At 44.7% G+C, this 25,496-nt stretch overlaps 1 protein-coding gene across 3 annotated transcripts in view; it reads right to left on the bottom strand.

The window, feature by feature from the left end:
• JAM3 (junctional adhesion molecule 3) overlaps positions 1-17,495 on the bottom strand; it is a 32,330-nt gene extending 14,835 nt beyond the window's left edge. For all 3 annotated transcript variants that reach the window (XM_068976141.1, XM_068976143.1, XM_068976142.1), the window contains exon 1: positions 17,409-17,495. In XM_068976141.1, the coding sequence (XP_068832242.1) occupies positions 17,409-17,460 (52 nt within the window). In that variant the 5' untranslated portion in view covers positions 17,461-17,495. The remainder of the gene's footprint in view (positions 1-17,408) is intronic.
• Positions 17,496-25,496: the final 8,001 nt, after the last annotated feature.

The raw sequence follows: 25,496 nt of genomic DNA, 5'->3' as shown, positions 1-25,496 counted from the left end.
CTGAGGAACAGTCTACGAAATATCCAACTGCTACTCTTTTTAATTTAAAAAAGTGATTACAGGTTTTTCTATTACATCCTAGTTTAGGGCTTCCCGGATAGCTCAGCTGGTGAAGAATCTGCCAGCAATGTAGGAGACTCCGGTTTGATTCCTGGGTCAGGAAGATCCCCTGGAGAAGGGATAGGCTACCCACTCCAGTATTCTTGGGCTTCCCTTGTGGCTCAGCTGGTAAAGATCCGCCTGCGATGTGGGAGACCTGGGTTCGATCCGTAGGTTGGGAAGATCCCCTGGAGAAGGGAAAGGCTACTCACTCCAGTATTCTGGCTTGGAGAATTCCAAGGACTGTATAATTCATGGGGTGCAAAGAGTTGGACACAACTGAACAACTTTCACTTTTGTTGATATAGAGTTCTATTATTTTTCTGTTGACCAATCAAGATAAAATGGTATTAAGTGAGTAATAGTTATATAATCACAATAAGTAAAAGATGTTTATCAGTTTTCACAATCAATAGCCAGACAAAAAATAAAAGATAATTACAACTGCAAGCCATGATGGGAATATGATTAACAATATAAGATAATTACATACAATTGAGGGAGGTGGCTCAAGCAGAGTGATCTGGTAAGTGGAAGTGTATAAATGCACATGTTTTCATCTACCCAGCCAGTCTATGTCTTTCGGTTGGTGCATTTAGTCTATTTACATTTAAGGTAATAATCGATATGTATGATCCCATTACCGTTTTCTTATTTGTTTGGGGTTTATTTTCTGTAGGTCTTCTCCTTCTCCTTCTGTTTCCTGCTTAGAGAAGTTACTTTAGCACTTGTTGTAAAGTTGGTTTGGTGGTGCTGGATTCTCTTAACTTTTGCGTGTCTGGAAAGCTTTTGACTGCTCCATCAAATCTGAAGGAGAGTCTTGCTGGGTAAAGTATTCTTGGTTGTAGGTTCTTCCCTTTCATCACTTTAAATATATCTCGCCATTCCCTTCTGGCTTTTAGAGTTTCTGTTGAGAAATCAGCTGATAGCCTGATAGGAGTTCCCTTGTATGTTATTTGTCATTTTTTTCTTGCTTTTAAAATATTTAATCTTTTTAAATTTTTGTCAGTTTGATTACCATGTGTCTCAGTGTGTTCCTCCTTGGGTTTATCCTTCTTGGGACTCTTGGTGCTTCCTAGACTTAGCTGATTATTTCCTTTCCCATGTTTGAGAAGTTTTCAGCTATTATCTCTTCAAATATTTTCTCAGGTCCATTCTCTCTTCTCCTTCTGGGACCGTTATAATGTGAATGTTGGTACATTCAATGTTGTTCCAGAGGTCTCTTAGGCTGTTTTTATTTCTTTTCATTCTTTTTTTTACATTCTGTTCTGCGGCAGCGATTTATACCATTTTGTCCTCCAGGTCATTTATCTGTTCTTCTGCCTTAGTTATTCCACTATTGATTCCTTCTAGCATATTATTCATCTCAGTTTGTTCTTTAGTTCTTCTAGGTCTTTGGTAAACATTTCTTACACCTTCTCAATCTTCGCCTCCATTCTTTTCCTGAGATCCTGGATCATCTTCACTGTCATTATTCTGAATTCTTTTTCTGGAAGGTTGCCTATCTCCACTTAATTTAGTTGTTTTTCTGGGGCTGTATCTTGTCCCTTCATCTGGGACATAAACTTTCTGCTTTTTCATTGTGATTAACTTTCTGTAATATGGTTGTTGTTTTAGCTGCTGTGAGACTGTGCTTCTTCTGTCTGCCCTCTGATGGACGAGGCTAAGAGGCTTGTGTAACCTTCTTGATGGGAGGGACTGGCATGGGAGTAACTGAGTCTTGCTCTGGTGGGGAGGGCCTTGCTCAATAAAGCTTTAATCCAATTATCCGCTGATGTGTGGGTTTGCAATCCATCCCTTGTAGTTGTTTGGCCTGAGGCGACCCAGCTCTGGGGTCTGTGATCACTTTTAAAAATCCAGATGCATATCAGAATTACCTTAAAATTTTTTGAAGAATACAAATGCTCAGGTATTGCTTTTTTTCTCCAGAGCTCCAGATTTCTAATGAGCAGTCATGTTTAAAAACAACTAGACTACATGACGATCTTTTACTTTTATCGTTTGTTTCACTTTTTCTATTTCATATTCAGGGCTATTTCATTTAGTTTATGTTCTCCAATTTCTCCATCTCTTCATTTTTTTTGATGTTCTTTCTCAACTTTTATCAAGTGTAGTATAAAAGCTTTTGTGTATATGTATATAAATACAAACATATATTTTAGAAAACCTATGAATTTTTGCATAACTTAAAAAATTGTATTTTGATTCTGCTTGTTTGACTTAGTATGAGTAGAATGCTAGGTTTCTAATTAATAAAATATATTCAATAAGCAACAAAGGTTTACTGTATGGCATAGGGAACTACAGTCAATATCTTCAAATAACCTATGATGGAAAATAATTTCAAAAATAATATATGTGTATTGTATAACTGAATCATCCTGCTGTGCATCTGAAACATTGTAAGTCAATTATACTTCAATAAAATATACATTTTTTTTAAAATCACAAATTAAAAGCAAACTGTATACAAAATAAACAACGATGTCCTACTGTATAGCACATGGAATTATATTCAATATTTTATAATAACCTACAAGGGAAAAGAATCTGAAAAAGAATAGAAATATGTAACTGAATCACTGTGCTGTACATGTGAAACTAACATTATAAACCAACTATATTAATTTTTAAAAAATAAATTACATGGCATATATACATGCTCTTTAAATACATTTGATTTTTGTCAAAAATAATTTGTAAAATGAAAAAATAAAGCAAACTGGAGCTTGGGAAAAAAGTGTTGTTCTCATTCTAGATAAACAATAAAGCAGGAATCTCTGTGTTCTTTTGAGATAATTCATCTCAATGGAGAAGGATGTCATTTTTTGCTTCTGTAGACCCACAAATTCAGAGAAGGAAATGGCAACCCACTCCAGTATTCTTGCCTGGAGAATCCCGTGGATGGAGGGGCCTGGTGAGCTGCTGTCCATGGGGTCACACAGAGTCGGACATGACTGAATCGACTTAGCATGCATGCATGCATTGGAGAAGGAAATGGCAACCCACTCCAGTATTCTTGCCTGGAGAATCCCATGGACAGAAGAGCCTGATGGGCTGCCATCTATGGGGTCGCACAGAGTCAGGCACGACTGAAGCGACTTAGCAGCAGCAGCAGACCCACAAACTACCAGGCCACCCGGACACCCACACACCCGATTTCCCTCTGTTGTGACGCAGGTCCAGTGTGCTCCCTGAGCCAAGCCACAGGGCAATGGGGGCCCAGCCTCTCCTCCCCCAAACCTCCTTATCACACGGCTGTGATTTCAGAACCCATAGAGGACAATAGGTCTCTAGAAACAGAAAAATAGCTTGTACGTGACAGGGCCCATTTCATGTGGCAAAATTTAACAGCGGAGAGCAGTTTAAAACGAGCGGTACACTCTGGATTAGAAATGATGTGCAGGTTCCAAGTCAAACTACAACCACAATCTAAACAAGAATGCCGTGTATACACATGACATGAAGTACACCTGTTCACACAGATACATAGGCTGTGCGCCATCTCACACACACACACGCCCACGTCCCCAGGAGCACTCTTACCTGCCGAGTGCTGGGCGCCCCAGGAGGCAGGACTGTGCTGACTCTCTCTCCCCCGACAGAGAGGCCACTGGGGGAGAGGGTCAGCCGTCGCCCTGGACATGTGCTCTCACCCAGGCTTGTGACTTGCTGAATCCCCAAGGGCTATTCTTCATTTTCTCCCTACTTTCCCGGGACCTGCCCCCAGCTAGCGCTCCCACGGTCACCCCCGCTCCCCGTCTCGGGATGTGGGATTCCTGGGGACACAAAGGCCTGTTTACTCACATGACATTCTCCTGAACTCATCCATTCTTCATACTTATTCATCTAAAAAGATGCTTATTTTTAATGTAAACACACGGATTTATATTGGCAGCTTCTTCACTTAAAGATATGCTGGAATTTCCACTGAAACTTTTTATTATTGAAAGTTTGCTAGCGCAGGCATAAGAATGTCCCCAGGCAAAAGAGGTCTAATCTCTACAAACATCGTGGAACCACTTTTTAAATACAAGAAAGTCAGATAATTTCTTCTTCTTTACTCTTGAAACTTAAAACTAGACTTCTGGGTTTTTTTTTTTTTAAAAGAAAAAATCAGGACACCAATCTGTACTTTAGATGAAATGTCTTTCCTATATAGAAAAAGTAAATGTGAAAACTTGCTGTCTCATCAAAATAAGCCATCAAGGATGCTTCGATATGAGAAAGTTCCTCTAAATTAGGACTGTAGCCTAAAGAACCAGAAGATTAATGAAACTCTAGGACTCACAGGGAACAAAGCCAAGAATGGTACTGTTTACATCTGCACAGCATCTTATAATGTACAGACCACTTGCACACACAGTCTCCGCTGAACTCTGGTAAAAACCCTGAAAAGTGGATATTATCTCTTCCCCACAGAGAGAGGGCTCAGATACACTGCTGCTGTTGTTCAGGCACTAAGATATACTAGCAGACAGGTGTAGCTTCAAAAGTTGAACATATCAGAGACCAAAGTGGAAACCAGGTCTTCTGACTCAAAATTATTTTAAAATCACAGTTAAGAAACACACAGGAGGCATTGCAAAGGGCACAGCAGGGATGGGAGTAAAGTAGCCGAAGGTAACCAGTTGGCTGACTCTCAAGCCAGAAAAGCAGCGCTTTACGAAACCCCTTAAAAAAAAAAAAAAAAAAGAAACGAAACACACAGGATTTCCCTGATGGTCCAGTGGCTAGAACTCCACACTCCCAATGCAGGGGTCCCAGGTTCCATCCCTGATCAGGGAACTAGATCCCACATGCTACAACTGAGAGCTCACAGGCCACAGCTAAAAGAGGTCGTAACAAAGATCCTCCAAGCCAGAATGAAGACCCAGCACAGCCATGTAAATAAATAATATTAGAAAGGGAGGAAAGGAACACACGAATGAGGCCATGGTTTCTCATCTGTCCGGGCTATTATACGTTTGAACAGAAATCTCTGTCAGCCCCTTTCTAAAATGGCCAGTGAAACCCCTGCCTCTTTCCCAAACAAACACTAAGGACAGACGCTCGTCTCCCGGTGCCGCGCCAGTGCAAGGCCACCCAACGGAAGGAGAACAGCAGAGGGAAGAGGAGGACACTCTTGCCTGATTGTTGCTAAGGCGGCTAAGCTCTGCAAATCTGAGGATACTGCCAGGATCAAACTCGGGGTGTGAAAGGGGCCTCTTTGTAATAGTGGAGTCCAAAAGCCTAAGCCTGATGAGGTTCACTTTCAATTTGCCTCTGAATAACTGAGGATCAAACGCACTGCAGTAACACAGTTATGGGCTTCCCCAGTTGCTCAGTGTTAAAGAACCTGCCTGCCAAAGCAGAAGATGGGGGTTCATCCGTTGGTCGGGAAGATCCCCTGGAGAAAGGCATGGCTACCTCCTCCAGTATTCTTGCCGGGGAAATTCCATGGACAGAGGAACTTGGCGGGCTATAGTCCAAAGAGTCACAAAGAGTAGGACAGGTCTTAGCAACTAAACAACAACATAGTAATAGTGTCATCATCAGCAGCAACAGTTAGCACTGACAGTAAATCTCTACAACCGAATGCTGAGAGCTTAGCATCTGCCTGACCTCTGCTAAGCACTTATGCAATTACACTAGTAATAGTAATTTTATTATATTAATTGGTGTAATTTTTGTTACCACTCATGCAGACACTTTGATAGGAGCAGTATACATAGTCAGTTCAGTTTAGTTCAGTCGCTCAGTCGTATCCGACTCTCTGCAACCCCATGAATCGCAGCACGCCAGGCCTCCCTGTCCATCACCAACTCCCGGAGTTCACTCAAACTCACATTCACCGAGTTGATGATGCCATCCAACCAACTCATCCTCTGCTGTCCCCTTCTCCTCCTGCCCCCAATCCCTCCCAGCATTAGGGTCTTTTCCAATGAGTCAACTCTTCGCATGAGGTGGCCAAAGTACTGGAGTTTCAGCTTTAGCATCATTCCTTCCAAAGAACACCCAGGACTGATCTTTAGAACGGACTGGTTGTATCTCCTTGCAGTCCAAGGGACTCTCAAGAGTCTTCTCCAACACCACAGTTCAAAAGCATCAATTCTTTGGCACTCAGCTTTCTTCACAGTCCAGTTCTCACATACATACATGACTACAGGAAAAACCATAGCCTTGACTAAACGGACCTTTGTTGACAAAGTTATGTCTCTGCTTTTTAATATGCTATCTAGGTTGGTCATAATTTTCCTTCCAAGGAGTAAGCGTCTTTTAATTTCATGGCTACAATCACCATCTACAGTGATTTTGGAGCCCAAAAAAACAAAGTCTGACACTGTTTCCACTGTTTCCCCATCCATTTCCCATGAAGTCATGGGACCAGATGCCATGATCTTCGTTTTCTGAATGTTGAGCTTTAAGCCAACTTTTTCACTCTCCTCTTTCACTTTCATCAAGAGGCTTTTTAGTTCCTCTTCACTTTCTGATATAAGGGTGGTGTCATCTGCATATCTGAGATGATTGATATTTCTCCCGGCAATCTTGATTCCAGCTTGTGCCTCTTTCAGCCCAGCGTTTCTCATGATGTACTCTGCATAAAAGTTAAATAAGCAGAGTAACAATATACAGCCTTGACGTACTCCTTTTCCTATTTGGGACCAGTCTGTTGTTCCATGTCCAGTTCTAACTGTTGCTTCCTGACCTGCATATAGGTTTCTCAAGAGGCAGGTCAGGTGGTCTGGTATTCCCATCTCCTGAAGAATTTTCCACAGTTTATTGTGATCCACACAGTCAAAGGCTTTGGCATAGTCAATAAAGCAGAAATAGATGTTTTTCTGGAACTCTCTTGTTTTTTCCATGATCCAGTGGATGTTGGCAATTTGATCTCTGGTTCCTCTGCCTTCAGTATACATAGTCACTGGGCTGCAAAACAATCCTACAAAGTTATATGTTTTTCTACTCTTTTATGGATAAGGATGTTGACTTGGACAGGTCGTACAGTAGAGCTGAGATTCAAACTTCATTCTAGCTTATGTTCTTCCTGCTGAACGTGAATTCAGAAAGGAAGAGACTGCTCCAGGCTAGAGAGCTAAGAAAGGCTTTATGGAGAAGTACGCTGAGCTGGATACTAGGAAATGAACAGGATTGAACAGGAAGAGGGTGACCCGCATTGGGGTGGATGGGCCGTGATGATAAAGCAGAAACACAGCATATAAGGTGACTCAGAAGCCGGTGATGAAATGCCTTACAGAGCCCAAGATCATGTTCCAGATTGTATGATTCCCTGATAAAACTGAATTAAGTAAATACACTGTAATGATCAATTTTTCTCTTTATGACATAACCATAATCTTATAAAAGAAAAGGAAAATGCTACGTTTCTCTAGACTCCCAACTCCTCTATGGAAAGGGCAGGTGTGGAGACCCAAGTGCCTTGACTTCATCACCCCAAGCCCAAACCCCGTGAGTTCCCACAAAGGCGGTGTTCCCCACTGGAGCCCAGGGCTACAGAGCCCAGCCCCCACAGAGGTGGGGCAGGCAGGAGGACCGGGGCAGGCAGGAGGACCAGGACAGGGCACCCCAAGTCAAAGCCTCCAAGTGCCAGTAAAGCATCTTCCTCAAGGGTTCATGAGAAGAAGTGTCAAAACTGAGCTGCTCATGAGGACAGAAGCACCAAATCCTAACAGGTTTTATTTACTCTGTGTTACTCTGCACGTAGAAAGCGTTCCTGATGAGGACAGCACAGAAAGCAAAATCTGTGAGCTGAAGGGAGAACATCACACATACAAACACAGTCCTCCTGGGGAAAGCGACCAGCCTGAGGGTGCTGTGAGGGTAGGGGTAGGGGGTTAGCCACATGGCCGTCAGGAAGGTGTGTGTTCTGGCTTCTGTGAAGGCCAGATCCCTCACCCGATGTCATGAGAGGTCCTTTAGGCCTCTTCCCTCATCCCCATTGCTTATGGCAGAGACAGACAGACAAGGACACTGAGGGAAATGGAAGGGCAGGTACAGCGAGGGTTTCACTCTTTTTCCTATGGCCTCATCCTGCACGCCTCCTGGAGCTCTGCTAACATGATGAAGCACTGCAGAAACCACAGACTGAAATGTCCCTGCTGCTGCTGCTGCTGCTGCTGCTAAGTTGCTTCAGTCGTGTCCGACTCTGTGCGACCCCATAGACGGCAGCCCACCAGGCTCCCCCGTCCCTGGGATTCTCCAAGCAAGAACGCTGGAGTGGGTTGCCCTTAGTCTTCTCCAACGCATGAAAGTGAAAAGTGAAAGTGAAGTCGCTCAGTCGTGTCCAACTCTTCGAGACCTCATGGACTGCAGCCTACCAGGCTCCTCCGCCCATGGGATTTTCCAGGCAAGAGTACTGGAGTGGGTTGCCATTACAGCCATCTAAATCAAGTCTTCCCTCTGACCTAACCACAGAGTGAGGTAAACTGGCAACGTACGGAGATTATGACCAGATGTTTCACACCAACAGTCACCATCTGTAACACAGCCTAAGAGAAAATTTGGGCTGGAACAGAGTTAAGGGGAAGAAGAAACAGCAGAATAATAAAATAACCCTCCTGGATGTATGCTGGTCCCAAACCCTGCAAACAGTCGGCATCGACTCAGAAGACAGGCCCTGTGCCCTTGAGCAGGCCGCTCCACCTGAGGTGACCTTCTGGGGGTTGTAACCCACCCCCCCAAGACAGCATATAAAATGTCCATATATGTACATGAAAGTACCATGTGCAGGGAAGGGCCATGAGTCCCATCACCTCCTACAGTGTTCACGACTCTGCAACATAAACGACTCTAAAACAGCACCCGGTAAATTACAGACACCAACACTTGTTCTTACTCAACCGCTGCTTCAGGGATTCATGGCAAAGGGATTCCACCAGCAGTGGACTTGAAAGCGAGACCGAATTTGGTCAGAGCGAAAACTCCACAATCTGATGCGAGATATCAAACAGTAATCACCAGCCCAACCAAACAGTGGTCCACTGTTTCCTTCCTGGCAAACAAACATAGGAACTCTCAAAACACTAGATCTAGTAAGTACGGTCACAGCAGATTAAAAAAAACAAAACAGAACACCTGAGGTTCTGAAAGTCGAACTGTCCTAACCTCTTGGAGTAGAAGAGGGCTTGAAACCAAGGTTGTGTGTGTGTGCCAAGTCACTTCAGTCATGTCGACTCTTTGCAACACCATGACTGTAGCCTGCCAGACTCCTCTGTCCATGGGATTCTCCAGGTAAGAATACCGGAGTGGGTTGCCATGCCTTCCTCCAGGAAACCTTCCTGACCCAGGGATCAAACTGGTGTCTTTTGAATCCTGCATTGGTTTCCTGGCTCTAAAAGCTTCTAAACTTTCAGAAGAGGAAGACATTTCTATGAATTAGGCTTTCAAAACTTTCACTTACCCTTGTAATTAAACTAATTCAACGAATCCGTGAACAGAAATGTGAATGTGTTGGTGGGAGGGGAAGAGGAATGCTGCTTAAATTACTTTCAAGTGACTTGGATTAAAACCAATATAATTAATATTTCCCCAAGGTCCCCAAATGAATCACATGCAAAGCTGGGAAGCGGGTCCAGAATGCCTGACTCCCACTCGGGCTCCCTCTTCCACCCAGAAAAGGATCTGGGAGGCAGTGCACAGCATAGCCTGGGGTGGGCTATCCCTCTCGCCTCATCCAGCAAGAATCTGGGAAGCTCCTTCCCTGTGGAGAGGGGAGAGCTCCTCCACCAAACACTTGTCCAGTGTGGAACAGCAGTAATTCTCTAAATTTCAAGTTGCTGGGTCTCGAATCATTGATGCTCACTGCTCTTCAGACAAACCCACCCGTGGACGGGGATGACAGCTGTGCAGTAGGCTGCGTGTGTGTCTACAGGACAGTACAGCCCCATCCTGGCAGCACTGATGCTCAGCAAGGCTCCTTCAACCCCTTCCCCTAAACCTATCAGGACCTCCGTGGGGGCATATGTGCTCCCCCTGCTAAAAAAGCCAGTATTTTAACTTCATCTTATACTTAAAAAATGAAAACAGAAGCATTACTTTCATAATATAAAAGTTTGAGGATGTGTGTGACTTAAATTTTTCAGGAGGAGGCCAGGGTTCCTGTTTACAGCAGTGGTTTAACTACACTCCAGTGAGACCTCATGCAGACAAACTGTAGTTTTTACTGTACCTCTGGGCTCATGGGAAACAAGTAAAATAGCTGTAGGCTGAACCCAGGAAGTAATAGGATGGGTGGGCCATGACCCTGAGGGTTATCATGGAGACTGCGCAGCTGGGCCAACAGGAAGGCAGAGCTGAGAGCACATTCTCTCACAAAACGCATCCCAGAGCTGCATAGATTGCGATCAACCAGATGTCAGTTTACGTTTACAAGGAAAGAGAAACAAGCTGCTACAGTAACGGTCACGAGAAACAACAGCATTAGGTTTAGACTCCAGAGAACTTCAGATATTTGAAGTCTCACATGTAGAATATAAAACAGCTTTGTGTGAAATGTTTAAAAATAAAAAAAGAAATGAAAAAATGAGCAAGCAAAATAAACTAGATTATAGAAAGAACCAGGCAAATTTTTTGAAATGAATATAATGGGTTAAAAAAATAAACCACTTCATACACTGGTTAAACAGATTACAGACATGGTTGGCAAGAGAAACAGTTGTAAAACAAAATTTAATAAATAACCCAGAACAGCAACAAGAAAGAAGAACATGAAATTATGACAGGAAGGTTAACAGTCTTGGAAGATGAAAGACTGAATATATCCAATCAGAGTTCTAAAAGGAAGGAATTAAAAAAATAGAAGCTAGGCAGTGTTTGAACTGACCCTCCCTGAGAATTCTCCAGAAAGATATAAACTCAGAGATACACAACTTATAACAAATTAACAAGGAGAATAATTAAAAAGAAATGCCTTTCAGACACATGTAGTAACACTGCAGGATGCCAAAGAAAAGACGAGAACCCTAAAGCAGGTGGAGCAGCTTCACAACAGGAGCAAAGGAAGCCAGACAGCATCAGCATCGGGGAGCCCAGGCTCCACGTCAAAGCAGCTGTCAACCTAAATTTATGCACCCAATAAATCTATATCTCAGGAACAAAGGTAAAAATACACTTTCAGATATGAACAAGACTGAATTCAAGAGACTTCCCCTAAGGGGAACGGGCATGAACTACTCTGGAAGCTTCCTAACTCTCCCTCTCCAGCCTTCTTGAATGCAGTATCAGGCCAACACACCTAAAAATATTCGATCAGATCACTTCCTGCTCCAAACTGCCATATGAATTTCTAGAACCTACATGACAAGGTCCACATTTTTCAGCCCGGCATCGAAAGCATTTTTCAGTCTCACAGTCTAATTACTCTGCGACATTCTCTTCCATTGGCGATCTGACTCCTTGACTTACCAGCTGTGACCGGGGCCAGGTGACCAACCTGCCCAAGTGTCAGGTTCAGCACCGCAAAGTGAGGCCTATAGGGACTGACCGCTGAGATGGACTAAGATTCCTGTGAGGTGGTGCCATCAGCAGTGCCTGGCGCAGCCTTCTAATAACTGGCAGCTGTCCTTAGTTATCATTACGATAACTCACTGGTCCCAGAATACAACACATGCATTTCCAACGCCTCTGCTCGTGGCATTTTCTCCACTTTCCTGGCCCCTAACACCTCCACTCCCCCAAATCTGCACTAAGTCAACCAAATTACCCCAAAAGGTGCTGCTTCTTGAAATGTCCCTCTACCAGGTCAGTCCAGAGTTAAGAGCTCTCACTTCCAAAGGGCTGCTCTGTTTGTTAACCATCTAAACCATGTACTGCTCCTGGTCTGGGCAAAAACTTATGTTAGATGTCCCTGTTTTGCTGATGTGAAAATGCGAGATTGTAAAATAATTATGGATTGGCTGATTAAGCTCTAGCACCCTCGTAGAGATGCTCCAGAGGAGAATCAAGGGACCAAATCTTAAAAAAGAAAGAAAAGGCAGTTGTCTTAGATTGTGCGGCATTATTTGTAATCCTCCAGACAGCTGCACTTCATTCTAAAAGACGTCAAAAGTTTCCCTTAGAGAAAGACATCCAAGGAGGAAGTTGTGGCAGGCAGGAAGATGTGATAAGGGAGCTTCAGCTCTCGGCTGACTCCAGGAAACATCTTTCGGAGTCAGTTTCCCAAGGAAGTCAACTTGACCTGGTATTCCTATCACCCAAGACAAAGAAAACTGGCCCCCCAGGAGCTGCCCGGCTGGCACAGAGGAGGGGATCCTCTAAACACGGGCTTGTGCCGAACAGGCAGACCAAAGTGGCTACTTGGATGATTTCACTTGTTTGTTCAAAAGCAGGGAGAGGCAGGTATTCTCATCAGCGCTCTCTGTCTTCCCACCAAGCACTTGCTGAGGACACCACAGCTGGCACCCCGACCCAGAAGTGGTGACAGCAAGTCTCTCAGATGAGTCACAAAGGATGCCTGATCAAACCAAGCTCCAAGGCTGCCCCTCCTCCTCACTCTGCAGCTGGCATGAACTCCAGAGCCAGAAGGAGCCACAGTCACAGGCTAACACATTAAACTGTTTTCCCATTTTAAAAGAAAATCCTTACCAACTGTCAAACTTAAAAGTCCACTATGTTATTGGAGGACCCCCCCCAAATGAAATTTTTTCCATTATATATAAAAAAATTCCTTATAAAATAATCAGCCAGGTAAATAAGGGAAAAGTAGAAAACAATCAGCCATAAGACCTGCCACTGTAAAACAGAACCCCCATCAACATTTTGATTACCTTTCAGTTTTGATTATCTTTTCAGTTCCTCCAAACATCCCCCCCAAGATGTTTTGTGTTGTTGGAATCCTAAGATATATGACTGTGTCACTTAAATGACTTCACAAGCACTTCCCCATGTTTTCCTTCTTAACGTCATATAACCGCATAGAGTGGGTGGGAGAAGATGTTTAAAGTAAACCAAGTCGAGAAATACCATCCTCATTCTTCCACAAAAACTACAGTAGTAAAAATCAAGAATCTCCAAAAGTTTCTGGGGTCACTGGAGATAAGATACATAAAAAAAAGCCTGGATGCACTGGAAGTGTTTAAGAAATGTTAACTGACTTTTAAGTGACAAAGACAATACTTACTATAGCCATCCCTGGAAAGATACAAAAGAAATTCAATTCAGCCTCTGTTCCCAAAGAATTTTTAATAACATTGAGAAGATAAAATGCATTTACACCCAACAACAAAAGTGCAATGTAATTCGGTGGGCAGTCATCCTGGCTTGAGGAGCTTTATTCCTGTCTGCACCCCTAGCACAAAGGACATATTACAGATACACAGTCAATGTCTGTTGTACTAGTACAGACTACAAGCTATGCTGTTTAGAAACAGGAAGGATCACTGTGAGCTGAGTGAAGCTGGGCAAAGCAGACAATATGCACATGGCAGAACCTGATGTGGGCAATATTTTACAGAAAGAACGCTGAATCACAGAAGCCTTGGGATACTCGGAAAATGAAAGATGGTCTAAGAAAAAGAATGGACTTCCTCGTAGCTCAGTCTGTAAAGAATCTGCCTGCTATGCAGGAGACCCGGGTTCAATTCCTGGGTTGGGAAGATCCCCTAAAGAAGGAAATGGCAATCCACTCCACTATTCTTGCCTGGAGAATCCCATGGAGAGTGGAGCCTGGCAGGCTACAGTCCATGGGGTCGCAAGAGTTGGACATGACTTAGCGACTAAACTGCTACCAATCTATTAACAAGTTTTATGTTTCTACATAACTAGCTTTGAAACCTCAGCTGTTCATATTAACTACTCATAGGAATATAATACATAACATATAGTTCTTGTTTTGTCCCTAAACTGTGTCCAACCCTTTTGCAACCCCTTGGATTGTAGCCTGCTGGAGTCCTCTGTCCAAGGGATTTCCCCAGCAAGAATACTGGAGTGGGTTGTCATTTCCTTCTCCAGGGTATCTTCCAGATCCAGGGATTCTTTACCCCCTGAGCCACCAGGGAAGCCCTGCAACACATAGTAATACTCCTTAAAGACAAACACACCAACACAAAGTACAACAGTATTCCTATACATCAGAAACAAGGGTTAGTTCTCAGAAGGCTTTCTGTGTGTCAGGACAGGTTGGAAAGATGCAGTAAATTAAGGCTTTAGAACTCCATATAGAGAATCACAGTGGATACTGTCCTTGCCAAACTGGGTGTAAAAGAATGTGCTTACCACCAAAACTTTCTTTCAGGAATGCTTTAGAATCCACTGAAGCTATTTGTATATATTGTGAGGATCCAGAAAGTAGATACAAGAGACGTGAAATCTGGGCTCGGCCCTGTCAGCATCACATTCACCACCTGATCACAAACACGTCTTGAGAAGGATCCAACTTCACGACGAGGGTATCATTCAGCAGACTCCATACCTCCTGACTTCATCCACACACAAACTTCTCTTTGTTTTACCACACTTGTGCTTGTGAAAAAAATGCAGAGAATTTGTGGGGAAGGAATTTGCTAATGTTACATCTCTAACAGCTGCTGGCTGGATTGTACTAAATCCACAGCCTCTACAGTCACATTATATGGCCATCTCAAAAAGTGGGTGTTAAGACACATCAGGTTTCTTTCAGAAGAAATGATTTAAGCCTACCCTGTGAGGCTGCTTAAGAGAAAGTTTCCCAGAGCTTGGGGTGGCATGTGTGATCTGTCTAGAGGTAACGCTGCAATTACTTATGGTTAAGTATCTCTAATAGCTTCCCACTCAGTTTCCCCAGACTGAAGCACTCAGAACAAATGCCTTCAACAGGCCCTCTGGGAATGAGCAGCTGGTCTGAAGCAGTGCATGCTTCAGGGCAGGTGGTCCTTGTTTTTCTGCACACACACATGCACACACATGTCTGATAACAATTACACCAGATATAATTAATTCAAGAGACTGAAGACAACAGGAAAGAAGAGGTCATTTTCAAATGTTTCAGAAGTCCAAGCAAATGCAAATGGAAAATTTAGAACTTATTTCAAAGATTTCCTGAAATCATGTTTTTCAGATTTTGCTAAACTTTAACAAACTGTCTTACCCCAGGAATACAAACTGTAACTCCCTACCTCTAATGAAGCATCTCTCTAAGACATTAGAAGATTTGGAAACCCAATGGCAAACACCACATAATCATTCAAAAAAGACGTGTGGCATAACATTTGCAAAGAGGAATTGCACCTGTCACCAACTCAACAAAAGAATACTTTATCTACAAACCACACAGCATTGAAGATTTAAAAATTTGGTTAAAATGATCCATAATAAGAACTCCACTGTCAAATGGAACAATTTAAGTAACAACAACAAAAAGGATTAACACAAATGGTTGACGATTTCCAAACTGACATGCGAAGGGTGTCACTCTGAGCAAATTACTAAATCTCTCTGTACTCAAAATGATACGAACAACCTCTTAGAGTTGTTATCTATTAAATTTTTATAACAGAGCTTGGCAAAGGGTAATAAAAAATGTATTATATCAGGGACCAGATTTTTTTTTAATGAGATCACTCAAAAATAATAGCAATTAAGAAGAGTACATAAAAATAAAAGAGATGCAGTTGTGACGCCCTGTGAATGAATAATTTTCAAGGTATTATTGTATAGTTACAGCATAAACAAAATAATAGAAAAGAGCTCCCTATTAAAATGACAGCCACATCCCTTCAGAGCATATTAATACATCCTACCACTTCTACTCTCTGTCATTAATCCTACTATGCAAAATCTGATTAGTCCTCCTATGCTCCACAGGGCAATTCCAATCTTTAACATCAAGGAAATCACAAAAGTAGCATTTCCAGGAAACCAAAATAAGAAGTTAGTAAAAATAAGTTTACTGGGATTTCCCTGGTGGTCCAGTGGTTAAAGAGTCCTCACTCCCAATGCAGAGGGTACAGGTTCCATCCCTGGTCTGGGGACTAAGATTCTCCCATGAGGCATGGCTTGGCCAGAAAAAAAAATTGTTTAATTAAAATAAAAAAAAGAAAAAAAACAACGAAGCTGATGTGAAGGCCTTAGTATCCACTAGTTTTACTAACAAACCACCAACTTGAAACTCATTCCTGAACTAAACTGCCAAACGTTTCTGCAGTAAAAACTGCAAACTTTCATGTGAACAGATCTTTTCAACAATGGCGAGTTGTTCCAGTCTGTGAATAGGACAGTGTCCGTGTGACCAACAAAGCGGGGAGGGGACATTCCTGACACCCTTGTCCCCTGGCTAGCCTTTGATCATTTATCTCTCCCAAATACACGCTTAAGGAAACCGCCTTCAGGCGCAGTATAGGGACACGTATTCCCTGAACTCAGCCCTCACCAGAGAGTCCTGCTCCCCGGCTTCTGCCGGGACCCTCACTGTTCTCACCACCCCTGAGGACCACTCCCCTCACTGAGCCTTCAACACAGCAGCCTTTGTTTTCCTGGTGCGCCCACTCCACCCCCGAACAATCACTTGGGGCCTCGCTGTGTACACTCTGAAAACACCATGGGATGACAATGGCAAGTAAGCAGACAAGAAAGTGACTCGGAGAACTGGGAAGTCCTGCGGATGCCCCAGGCAAGCCGGCGCGGCGCCCGGGACCGGGTCTGAGTGTCCATCCCCTGCTCCTCAGTATGCTTTCCGGACACTGCGTTGAAGACTCCGTTGGGACCGCGGTCTCGAGCGCCCAGCGCACGCCCACGGCCCCCAGCGTGTGGTCCCGCTGTTGCGCTGCCCAGGGCCTCCAGCCGGGGCGGGGGTCGGGGGACAGACCAACGCCCGGCTCGGGCGGCCCCGGCGCCACTCCTGGGCGGGCTGCAGGGCTCGGGGCCGGCGGGACAAAGCGGGCCGGGGACCAGTCGGCTTTGTTCGCAGAGGGACGGAGCTCGCGGCCACGGGACCCGACCCGGACCCCGCACCCCGGGACGCCCTACACTCAAACCTCCAGATCAGATCCCTTGGACTCCCGACTCCGGGCCCCCCGGCCCCCGGGACTCCCCTAAACTCCCGACCTCCACACCCCTCGACCGCTTCCCCGACCCGTAGCGCCTATCCCAACCCCAGACCCGCACCCCCAGCCCGGGACCCGCATCCCTGGGAGCCGGCATCTCCAGGACCGCTCCCCGCTCAGCCTGAATGCCGGGACCCCCGTATCCCTGACCCCCGACCTGAGCCGGAACCCCTCACCCCCGAGACCCCTCCCTGACGCCCCCCGAAGCCCTGAGCCCCAGGCCCCCGCGCCACCAGACCCGCTCCCCGCGCCTGGTTCCCTCGGGCCGCGTCTGGCGGAGCCCCGCGGACTCACCCCGCACAAGCAACAGCAGCAGGACCAACGAGGGCCTTCGCCTCAGCGCCATGTCGAGCGCAGCTGAGGGGCCGCGGGCCCGCTCCCCGCGCACGCGCCCTTCCCGCGGTCCTGCGCCCGCCCCGGTCACCATAGCGACCACGGCGGCGAGCCGTCGCCATGGTGCATGGGAAGCCCGAGTCTGGTTGCTATGGAGGCAGGGATGCTCTAGACCGGGCCCCTGGGGTCTCTTTCAAAGAATTTGGTGCGAGGAGGTGACGGAGCGCGTTCAAGAGTGGGCGGGGTTAATTCCCACATTTATAAAACGAATCCGTCACTACAGATCCGGAAAGGAATGCGCCATTAAAATTTGAGAAATGAAGTTCTTCTTATTTCACAAATAAGACTGGAGCCCAGTTGTCCTAGAAGTACTTTTGCCTGTGCCTTTTTTGGAAAGAAAAGTTAAAGTGTTAGTCGCTCAGTCGTGTCCACTCTTTGTGACCTTTCCTCCTCTGTCCACGGACTTCTCCAGGCAAAAATGTTGGAGTGAGTAGCCATTCCCCTCTCCAGGGGATCTTTCTTACACAGGGATCGAACCCTGGTCTCCTTCATGCAAGCAGATTCTTTGCCATCTGAGCCCCTTGGGGCCTGAATCTAAATGTGATGAGAGGGGAAAGTGCTGAAATCTATATAAAACACAAGGAAGACATGCATTATATAGTACATAAAAGTGATATATTTCTAAAATAAAAGTTTGTTAGATCAAAAGCATGGCAGTATATTTATTGATCTGTTAGTTCAATAAGCACGACAGTTTATTGTGCAGAAAAGCAAGATAATTCTTTGCTCTTATTTCTGAATACTGAGAAATGGTAAGGTTAGGGAGAAAAAACAGAGAAGAATTTTATAAGGAGAAGCACACAAGATGAAGAGAAGGATTACAGGTACTGAAAATTGGACCCAAGGATGTAGGAGATGTTGAGTGTCATTTAATACTGTGGGAAATGATTGAAATAACTTATTTTACATCCAACATAGTACATCTCTAGTGCTCCAGGAGACAACAAACTCAAAACAAAATTCTTAGTATGGTTATTAGTAAAATAATGCAGAGTTTCCAACAACTAATATTTTTTAAATGTTTAACTTAGGAATGTCACTTTTCACACAGTCATCCTAGTTTTTAAAGTATTAATATTTCAGTTTTTACAAAGTAGAACAATGTGTCTATAAGTATGCACATACATGTATAATTTACATATATACTAAATTATGGATGTCAAGAAACATGAAATAGATTGAAGTTGTTGTCAAGAATATGCTTCAACTGCCATCACTATGTGATTTTCTTTATAAGTCTTTGTTCACACTTTTGTTAAATGTGAATTAATTATATTCCTTCAACTCCTATAAAGACAGAATAAAAATTTAAAAATAACTCAATCACCTGTTATGATTCTATTGTCTTTCCTTTCCTAAATCTTCTTTCTGCTCCAGATCACCGTGTTCTAAAATCACAAGTAAAAATATGTAAAAATTATTTTATAGTGGCAGCCTCTGTCCCATAAATAAACTCAACAGAGAAATTTAAAAGAGTAAAATTCTACTTAGGCCCCTGACTTTTTTTCCTTCTGCTCTTTCTCTGTTCTACCATTCCCTTTAGTCCTAATTATACACTCAGGCATATTTGCCATTTTGGTGACCTAGGAACTATGACAAAATATCTGATTGTGAAAACAGCAGTTTTCAGAATCAATGCTTCTTCTCTACTGCTGAATTTCCTATGTTTGCACTGTGAGATTGTTCTGTCTGTTAAACAGTCTTAGGGAAATCTTTTGAAACTCAGAACAAGATCACAGAGAAAGGCTCAATGAATATTCTACATGGAGCAGAGATTCCTATGAGAGTGAATGCAGGTCCTCATTGTAAAACATTGATTTTCCTCTACAGATGGAGTCTGCATGTCGGGACCAGTGGCTGAGACAGAATCCTGAAATGGAGACTAACTAGTGACATGGTAGGGTGCACTTGGCTGTCAAATGATCTCCTCTGATGACTTCACTGTTCTTGGGAGAGTTCTGACCCTGTGCAGAAGGGTGTCAGAGCTCTGGAGCATTCAGTGAATAGGGCTGTGGAGTCCATGCTTCTATCACCACATTATCCAACTGACTATGCTTGTTTCTAATGGTGGCTTACTAAGGAGAGACACAGGTCTTAAAAGAGCTCAGGGAGGGGCTTCTCTGGTGGTCCAGTGGTTAAGAATCTACCTGACAATATACCTGAACACAGGTTTGATCACTGGTCCAGGAATACCCCACATGCCATGAGGCAACTAGACCCATGTACCACAACTACTGAATCTGTGCACCCTATAGCCTGTGCTCTGCAACAAGAGAAGTCACTGCAATGAGAAGCCTGTGCAATGCAACTAGAGAAAGCCTTCACACAGCAGCAAAGGCCTGCTGCTGCTGCTGCTGTGTCGCTTCAGTCGTGTCCGACTCTGTGCGATCCCATAGACGGCAGCCCACCAGGCTCCCCCGTCCCTGGGATTCTCCAGGCAAGAACACGAGTGGGTTGCCATTTCCTTCTCCAATGCATGAAAGTGAAAAGTGAAAGTGAAGTCACTCAGTCGTGTCCGACTCTTAGCGACCCCATGGACTGCAGCCCACCAGGCTCCTCCGTCCATGGGCTTCTCCAGGCAAGAGTGCTGGAGTGGGGTGCCATTGCCTTCTCCGCAGCAAAGGCCTAACGCAGCCCCAAATAAAAACAAATAAATAACTTTTTTAAAAAAGAACTCAGGGAATGAAATATACTTGTGCTAAATTTGAACAACAGCCTTTGCAATACTTTTCAAACCAACACAAAGTGCAAATCAAGTAGTGAATGGGGAGTGGAATTTTCCTTCAAGACTTGAGACCAAGCAGGATGCTATGGGGTTTCCTCAGGTACCAAAGCCTTTCCATGTCCCTGGTTTGTTGTCAGTCGTGTTGACTGGGAAAAAAAAAAAGCACAACTTTAAAGTTCAGAGTTAGGTTTCATTTGGTGGACTTGCTCAGGACTTAAGCCTGGGAGGCAGCCTCTGATGACTCTGAGGGACCTTTCCAAAGAGGGCAGGGAGGAGCCAGGGCAGATATTTTTGGCAGGCCATTTCTACAACAAAGACCAGATAGTCAGAACATCATGAGATTAGTTAATTAAAGAAAAGCCAGATACCTCAAGTTAATGAATTTTGGGCTTTTCTACATATGGGAAGAGTCCCGACTTATTCCTTTGATATGTCTCTTAACTATCTAGGGCCAGTATCCTGTTTTTCTCCCTTCTGAATCCCCTCAGAGTCGGGGAGGCTACATGGGCTAAAGGCTTGATGGCTGAAACGTCCTTTGTTTACTGATATGGCAGAGAAATTCTTCATCCAAAGCAGGAAAAAGGCCTTCTAGACCTTCCCTGAATTCCAAAGGGCATGTTCAAACAGTTCCTAACTAGGAAAGAGAGAGGATGCAGAAACAGAGGAGGAGGAGTCAAGAAACAATAGTACCTCGATAAAGCAGGGTCCTGGTTCCTCCTTACGGGTAGTGCACAACATACCTTTGAGTCCTTCAGCAAGAACCAGGGTCCTTGTCCAGGTAGAGGATGGTAATTTCAGGCTGAGCACAAGGTTCCTGGGCATCACCCTGTTATCTCCCCACCAACCAAACAGAAGGAAGTCATACACACTGCAGCACTCACTCGGAACTTTGCCTTTAAAAACTCTTCCTGCAAAATGATTGGGGAGCATAGCGTTTTTTAGAGCATGAACCCCTTGTTTCCTGTGTGTCCCTGCAATAAACCTTTCTCTGTTCCAAACTTCAATGTTCCAGTTGGATTGGTCTCATTGTGAGTCAAGCATGTGAACTTATGTTAAAAATCAGATTCACCTTCAAACAGACTGAAGAGATGCTGGAAGCAGCATGTCCAAGGGAGGAACATGGGCTCTGACATCTGGTGGATAATGATTCAAAACCTTGGATTTTGTAAACTTGGGAAAGTTGCTTCTCTAAGTCATGGATTCCTTGTCTATAAAATAGGGATAACCATATCCACCTCAAATGGTCACTTTGAAGATCATGTGAGAAAAGATTTTGAGCATACTAGGTGCTCATGTATGAACAGATAAGAGAGTTGGACCATAAAGAAGGCTGAGCGCCAAAGAATTGATGCTTTTGAATTGTGGTGCTGGAGAAGACCCTTGAGAATCCCTTGGACTGGAGGGAAATCAAACCAGTCAGTCCTAAAGAAAATCAACCCTGAATATGCATTGGAAGGACTGATGCTGAAGCTGAAGCTCCAATTCTTTGGCCACTTGATGCGAAGAAATGACTCATTAGAAAAGACCGTGAAGCCTGGAAAGATTGAAGGCAGGAGGAGAAGGGAATGACAGAGGGTGACATGGTTGGATGGTATCACCAACTTGATGGACGTGAGTTTGAGCAAACTCCAGGAGTTGGTGATGGACAGGGAAGCCTGACATGCTACAGTCCGTGGGGTCACAAAGAGTCGGACACGACTGAGCGACTGAACTAAACTGAATCAGATGTCAACATCATCCACCTAGATCCAACCTGTCAGGGATCTGAGTGCATGTGGGCAGCATACAGTTAACTTCTCCCACCTGGCTGGGGTTCCAGTAGCTGTAAAACACCTTCCCCTTGAGAAGGAAATGGGACCTGACCTAAGGCTGCACTATTGTTCCTTGACTTCTCCTCCCTCCTCTCTGCAGCTCTTCCCTTTTCTATTAGCAACTGTTTGAACCTGCCCACTAGAAATGAGGGAAGCTTCCTGGAAGCTGATTGAAGCTATTTTCTGCAAACAAGAGAATGGAGGACACAGAAAGGCTTTTGTACCCCAGAGCCCCACAGTGTCCAGCTCGGTTCCAGTGTGACTGAATTCTGAAAAAGTAACAGTAACTGGCTCCAGGTCTGCTTTCTTTAAGCCCTACCCTCTTGCAATATTTCCAACTCTGTTTTCTCACATTTTATCTTAAGTATCATCTTCTCTTTCTCTTCAATGTCTTTCCTTAGTTTTATTTGAGTAGGAGGACACCTCCCCATAATCTCAGCAAACAGTATATAGACTGAAAAAAAAAAAAAAGCATACAACCTAAAAATTGCAAATTGTGGTGGTTTTTTTTTTTTCCCAAGAGGATGGATTTACTGAGGATACAACCAGGGAAACAGCCTCTCATAGTCTGAGGGACTGCTTCAGAGAGCTAAGGGGAGTCAGAATGTATAAAAGTTTTTACTGAAAAAATCACATGTAATCAAATGTTAAGAGATGAGTGCTAATCTCACACATACACATATACACACACAAACCGGACATCTCAAATTAATGACTGCTGCTTTTCTATTTGTGGGATGAACCAAGGGTCTGGGCTCATTGAACTCATTCCTTTGATATGCATCTTAAATATCTAGGGCCTGAGAACTGTTTTCCTCTCTCCTCTCAGGGCTCACTGCCGGTGGGCTGCACTGGCTGATGGCTTCCTGGTGGGCAACGCTCTCTGTTTATTGAAATGACAGGCAACATTTTTTTTGTCAGCAAGTAGCAGACATTTCCTCTAACAACGTAAGCAGATAGGGTAGGTGGTCCCTGGAGAAAGAAATCCAGGCATTGTTGTTGTTATTGTTCAGTTACTGTCGTGTCCAACTCTGTAAGTCCATGAACGGCTGCACGCCTGGCTCCCCTGTCCTTCACTATCTTCCAGAGTTTGCTCAAACTCATGTTCATTGAGACATTGATGCCATCCGGCCATCTGATCCTCTGTCGCCCCCTTCTCCTCTAGACATAAAAGCAGCCGTGTTTGGCTTGAGCCTTTCTGTGATCTAATCTTGGCCACAACGCCTGCCCTTGAACAGGTCTCAGTAATCAATGCTCTTAAGGGAAGAGACAGAATGCAGAAACAAAGAAGGAGCCAAGAAAAAACAGCGCAGGGAACTTCCGCAGTGGTCCAGTGGCTAAAACTTCACCTTCCAATACACGAGGAGTGGGTTCAGTCCCTGGTTAGAGAACTAGGTCCCACATGCCTCGCAACCAAACACCAAAACATAAAATACAAACAATATTGTAACAAATTCAAGAAAAACTTTAAAAATGGTCCACATCAAAAAAAAAAAAAATCTTAAAAAAATTCTACAAAAAGCAAAACAAACAAAAACTCAACAGTTTAGCGACAAAACAGAGTCCCAGTCCCTCTTCAAGGGAAATATGTAACCATCTCACACAGCCTCTGAGTTCTGCAGGAACTCAGGCACCCACCAGGGAGAAGGACAGAGTGATGATGCCAACTCTCGGGGCTGCCATCAACTCAAGCTTGGACTCTGCTGACTTTTGCCCCAATTCTACGCTGAGTTCACCTCTGCTCAAGCCCCTTCATGAAGATGCATGTAACCTTCAGTGCAAAACTTCCCCAATTTTGCTCTTTGGGGAGGAGCTGCTTGGGGAAGGATCCCTCATGTTCTCCTTACTTCCTGAAAGTAATACATTCTTCCTCCTCCCACTCTCTGGCTTGATTGTATCTTTTGGTTCCACACCCACCTAGAGACAAACACAGTTTTGGGGGCTAAAAATCAGACATGGTGCTTGTGTTGGATTAGAAAGCAAAGTTGTACACCTTGATTTATTTGCACATTCCTCTCCACTGCAGTGGTTCACTTGAAGAAGGTCATATGAATATCCAACTTTGGGCTTAAAGGGGCTTCCTAGAGAGAAACTTTGTAACAAGCTATTTGGCAGGTCTTTCACGTCTCATCCAAAGGAGTCTGAGTGTCAGAAGCCAGAGTGGTGGGGTGTGTGTTTAAGCAAAGGAATCACATGTGCCGTGGGTGAGAGAGGAAGCCTCTCCCCTCTGCCTGGGGTCAGCATCACCCAGGGCCTCTTTGTTCACTGGCGCACAGGGAGCCTTGACACCACCACCACCAAGGACAAACTGTGACATGCCCACATGAAACCTGACATGGGATTGGCTTCTCCCAGGATGAGGGCCTTAAGGATGATGGATGCCAGCTCCCGGTCAGGGCTCAGGGTGTCAGCCACAGCGCCTTCTCTGGGTGAGTGGAGAAGCAGGGCTTGGGTGAGAAGAGGGATGGCGGGGGCGGGGGGGCTGATAAACAACACTCCCCATCGCCTCCCAGAAGGACACCACCAAGAAATAAAACAGATCAGCTCTCTTTCTCTCCCCCTGGCCTCAAGAATATTTCCACTCTCCTGGGGAAAGCAAGAAACTTTTCCCAATCTATGTTTCGAGACTGGAGACGTGTGATCTGAGTTAGGGCCACGCCAGGGTGAGAAGACCAGGGCAGATGGGACCTGTTGCCTGGACGCTCCTTCCCAGATACCTGTCCTGCTGCTGTGTTTACAGACTGGAGGTATTTTTATCCCAACCCTCCCAATGAGAGCTAGTTTTCTCTTCACTCGAGTTGTATTCCCAGTGTTCACTTCCTGGAGGCACTGAAGAGAGACCAGGGCCTCACCATTGCTGCCAGGCACCTGTGTGCCTCGCACCCCCTCCCGGGCACACCCCTACCTACTTAGAGGTTTGGGAAAGGGGACTCAGCTCCCCCTGCCTTGTCATTCTCTTTATCTTGGAGTCTTTGTCCACAGGTGGGAGAAGGAAATGGCAACCCACTCCAGTATTCTTGCCTAGAGAATCCTATGGACAGAACAGCCTGGTGGGCTGTTGTCCATAGGGTCATACAGAGTTGGACATGACTGAAGCGACTTAGCACCAGCAGCAGCTGTTCACAGGTGACAAATTCCAGGGGTCCATCTGTCTCCTGCCTCAGTTGGGTGCAAGGTTGTGGATTGTTGTTGTTGTTTAGTTCCTATGTGGTGTCTGACTCTTTGTGGCCCCGTGCACTGCAGCCCACCACACTCCTCTGTCCATGGGATTCTCCAGGCAAGAATACTGGAGTGGGTTGCTATTTCCTCCTCCAGGGGATCTTCCAGGCCCAGGGATCAAACCTGCGTCTCCTGCACTGCAGGTGGGTTCTGGACCACTGAGCCACCTGGGAATCCCTTTTAAGGTTTTGAATATTCACACAATTAAATTTATTTATTGTGCCACTTACACAT

Source organism: Capricornis sumatraensis, chromosome 8, assembly GCF_032405125.1.
Source record: "Capricornis sumatraensis isolate serow.1 chromosome 8, serow.2, whole genome shotgun sequence".
In the NCBI taxonomy this organism is placed as follows: domain Eukaryota; kingdom Metazoa; phylum Chordata; class Mammalia; order Artiodactyla; family Bovidae; genus Capricornis; species Capricornis sumatraensis.
Note: the sequence above shows the minus strand (reverse complement) of the source record. Positions and strands in the feature narration are given on the sequence as shown.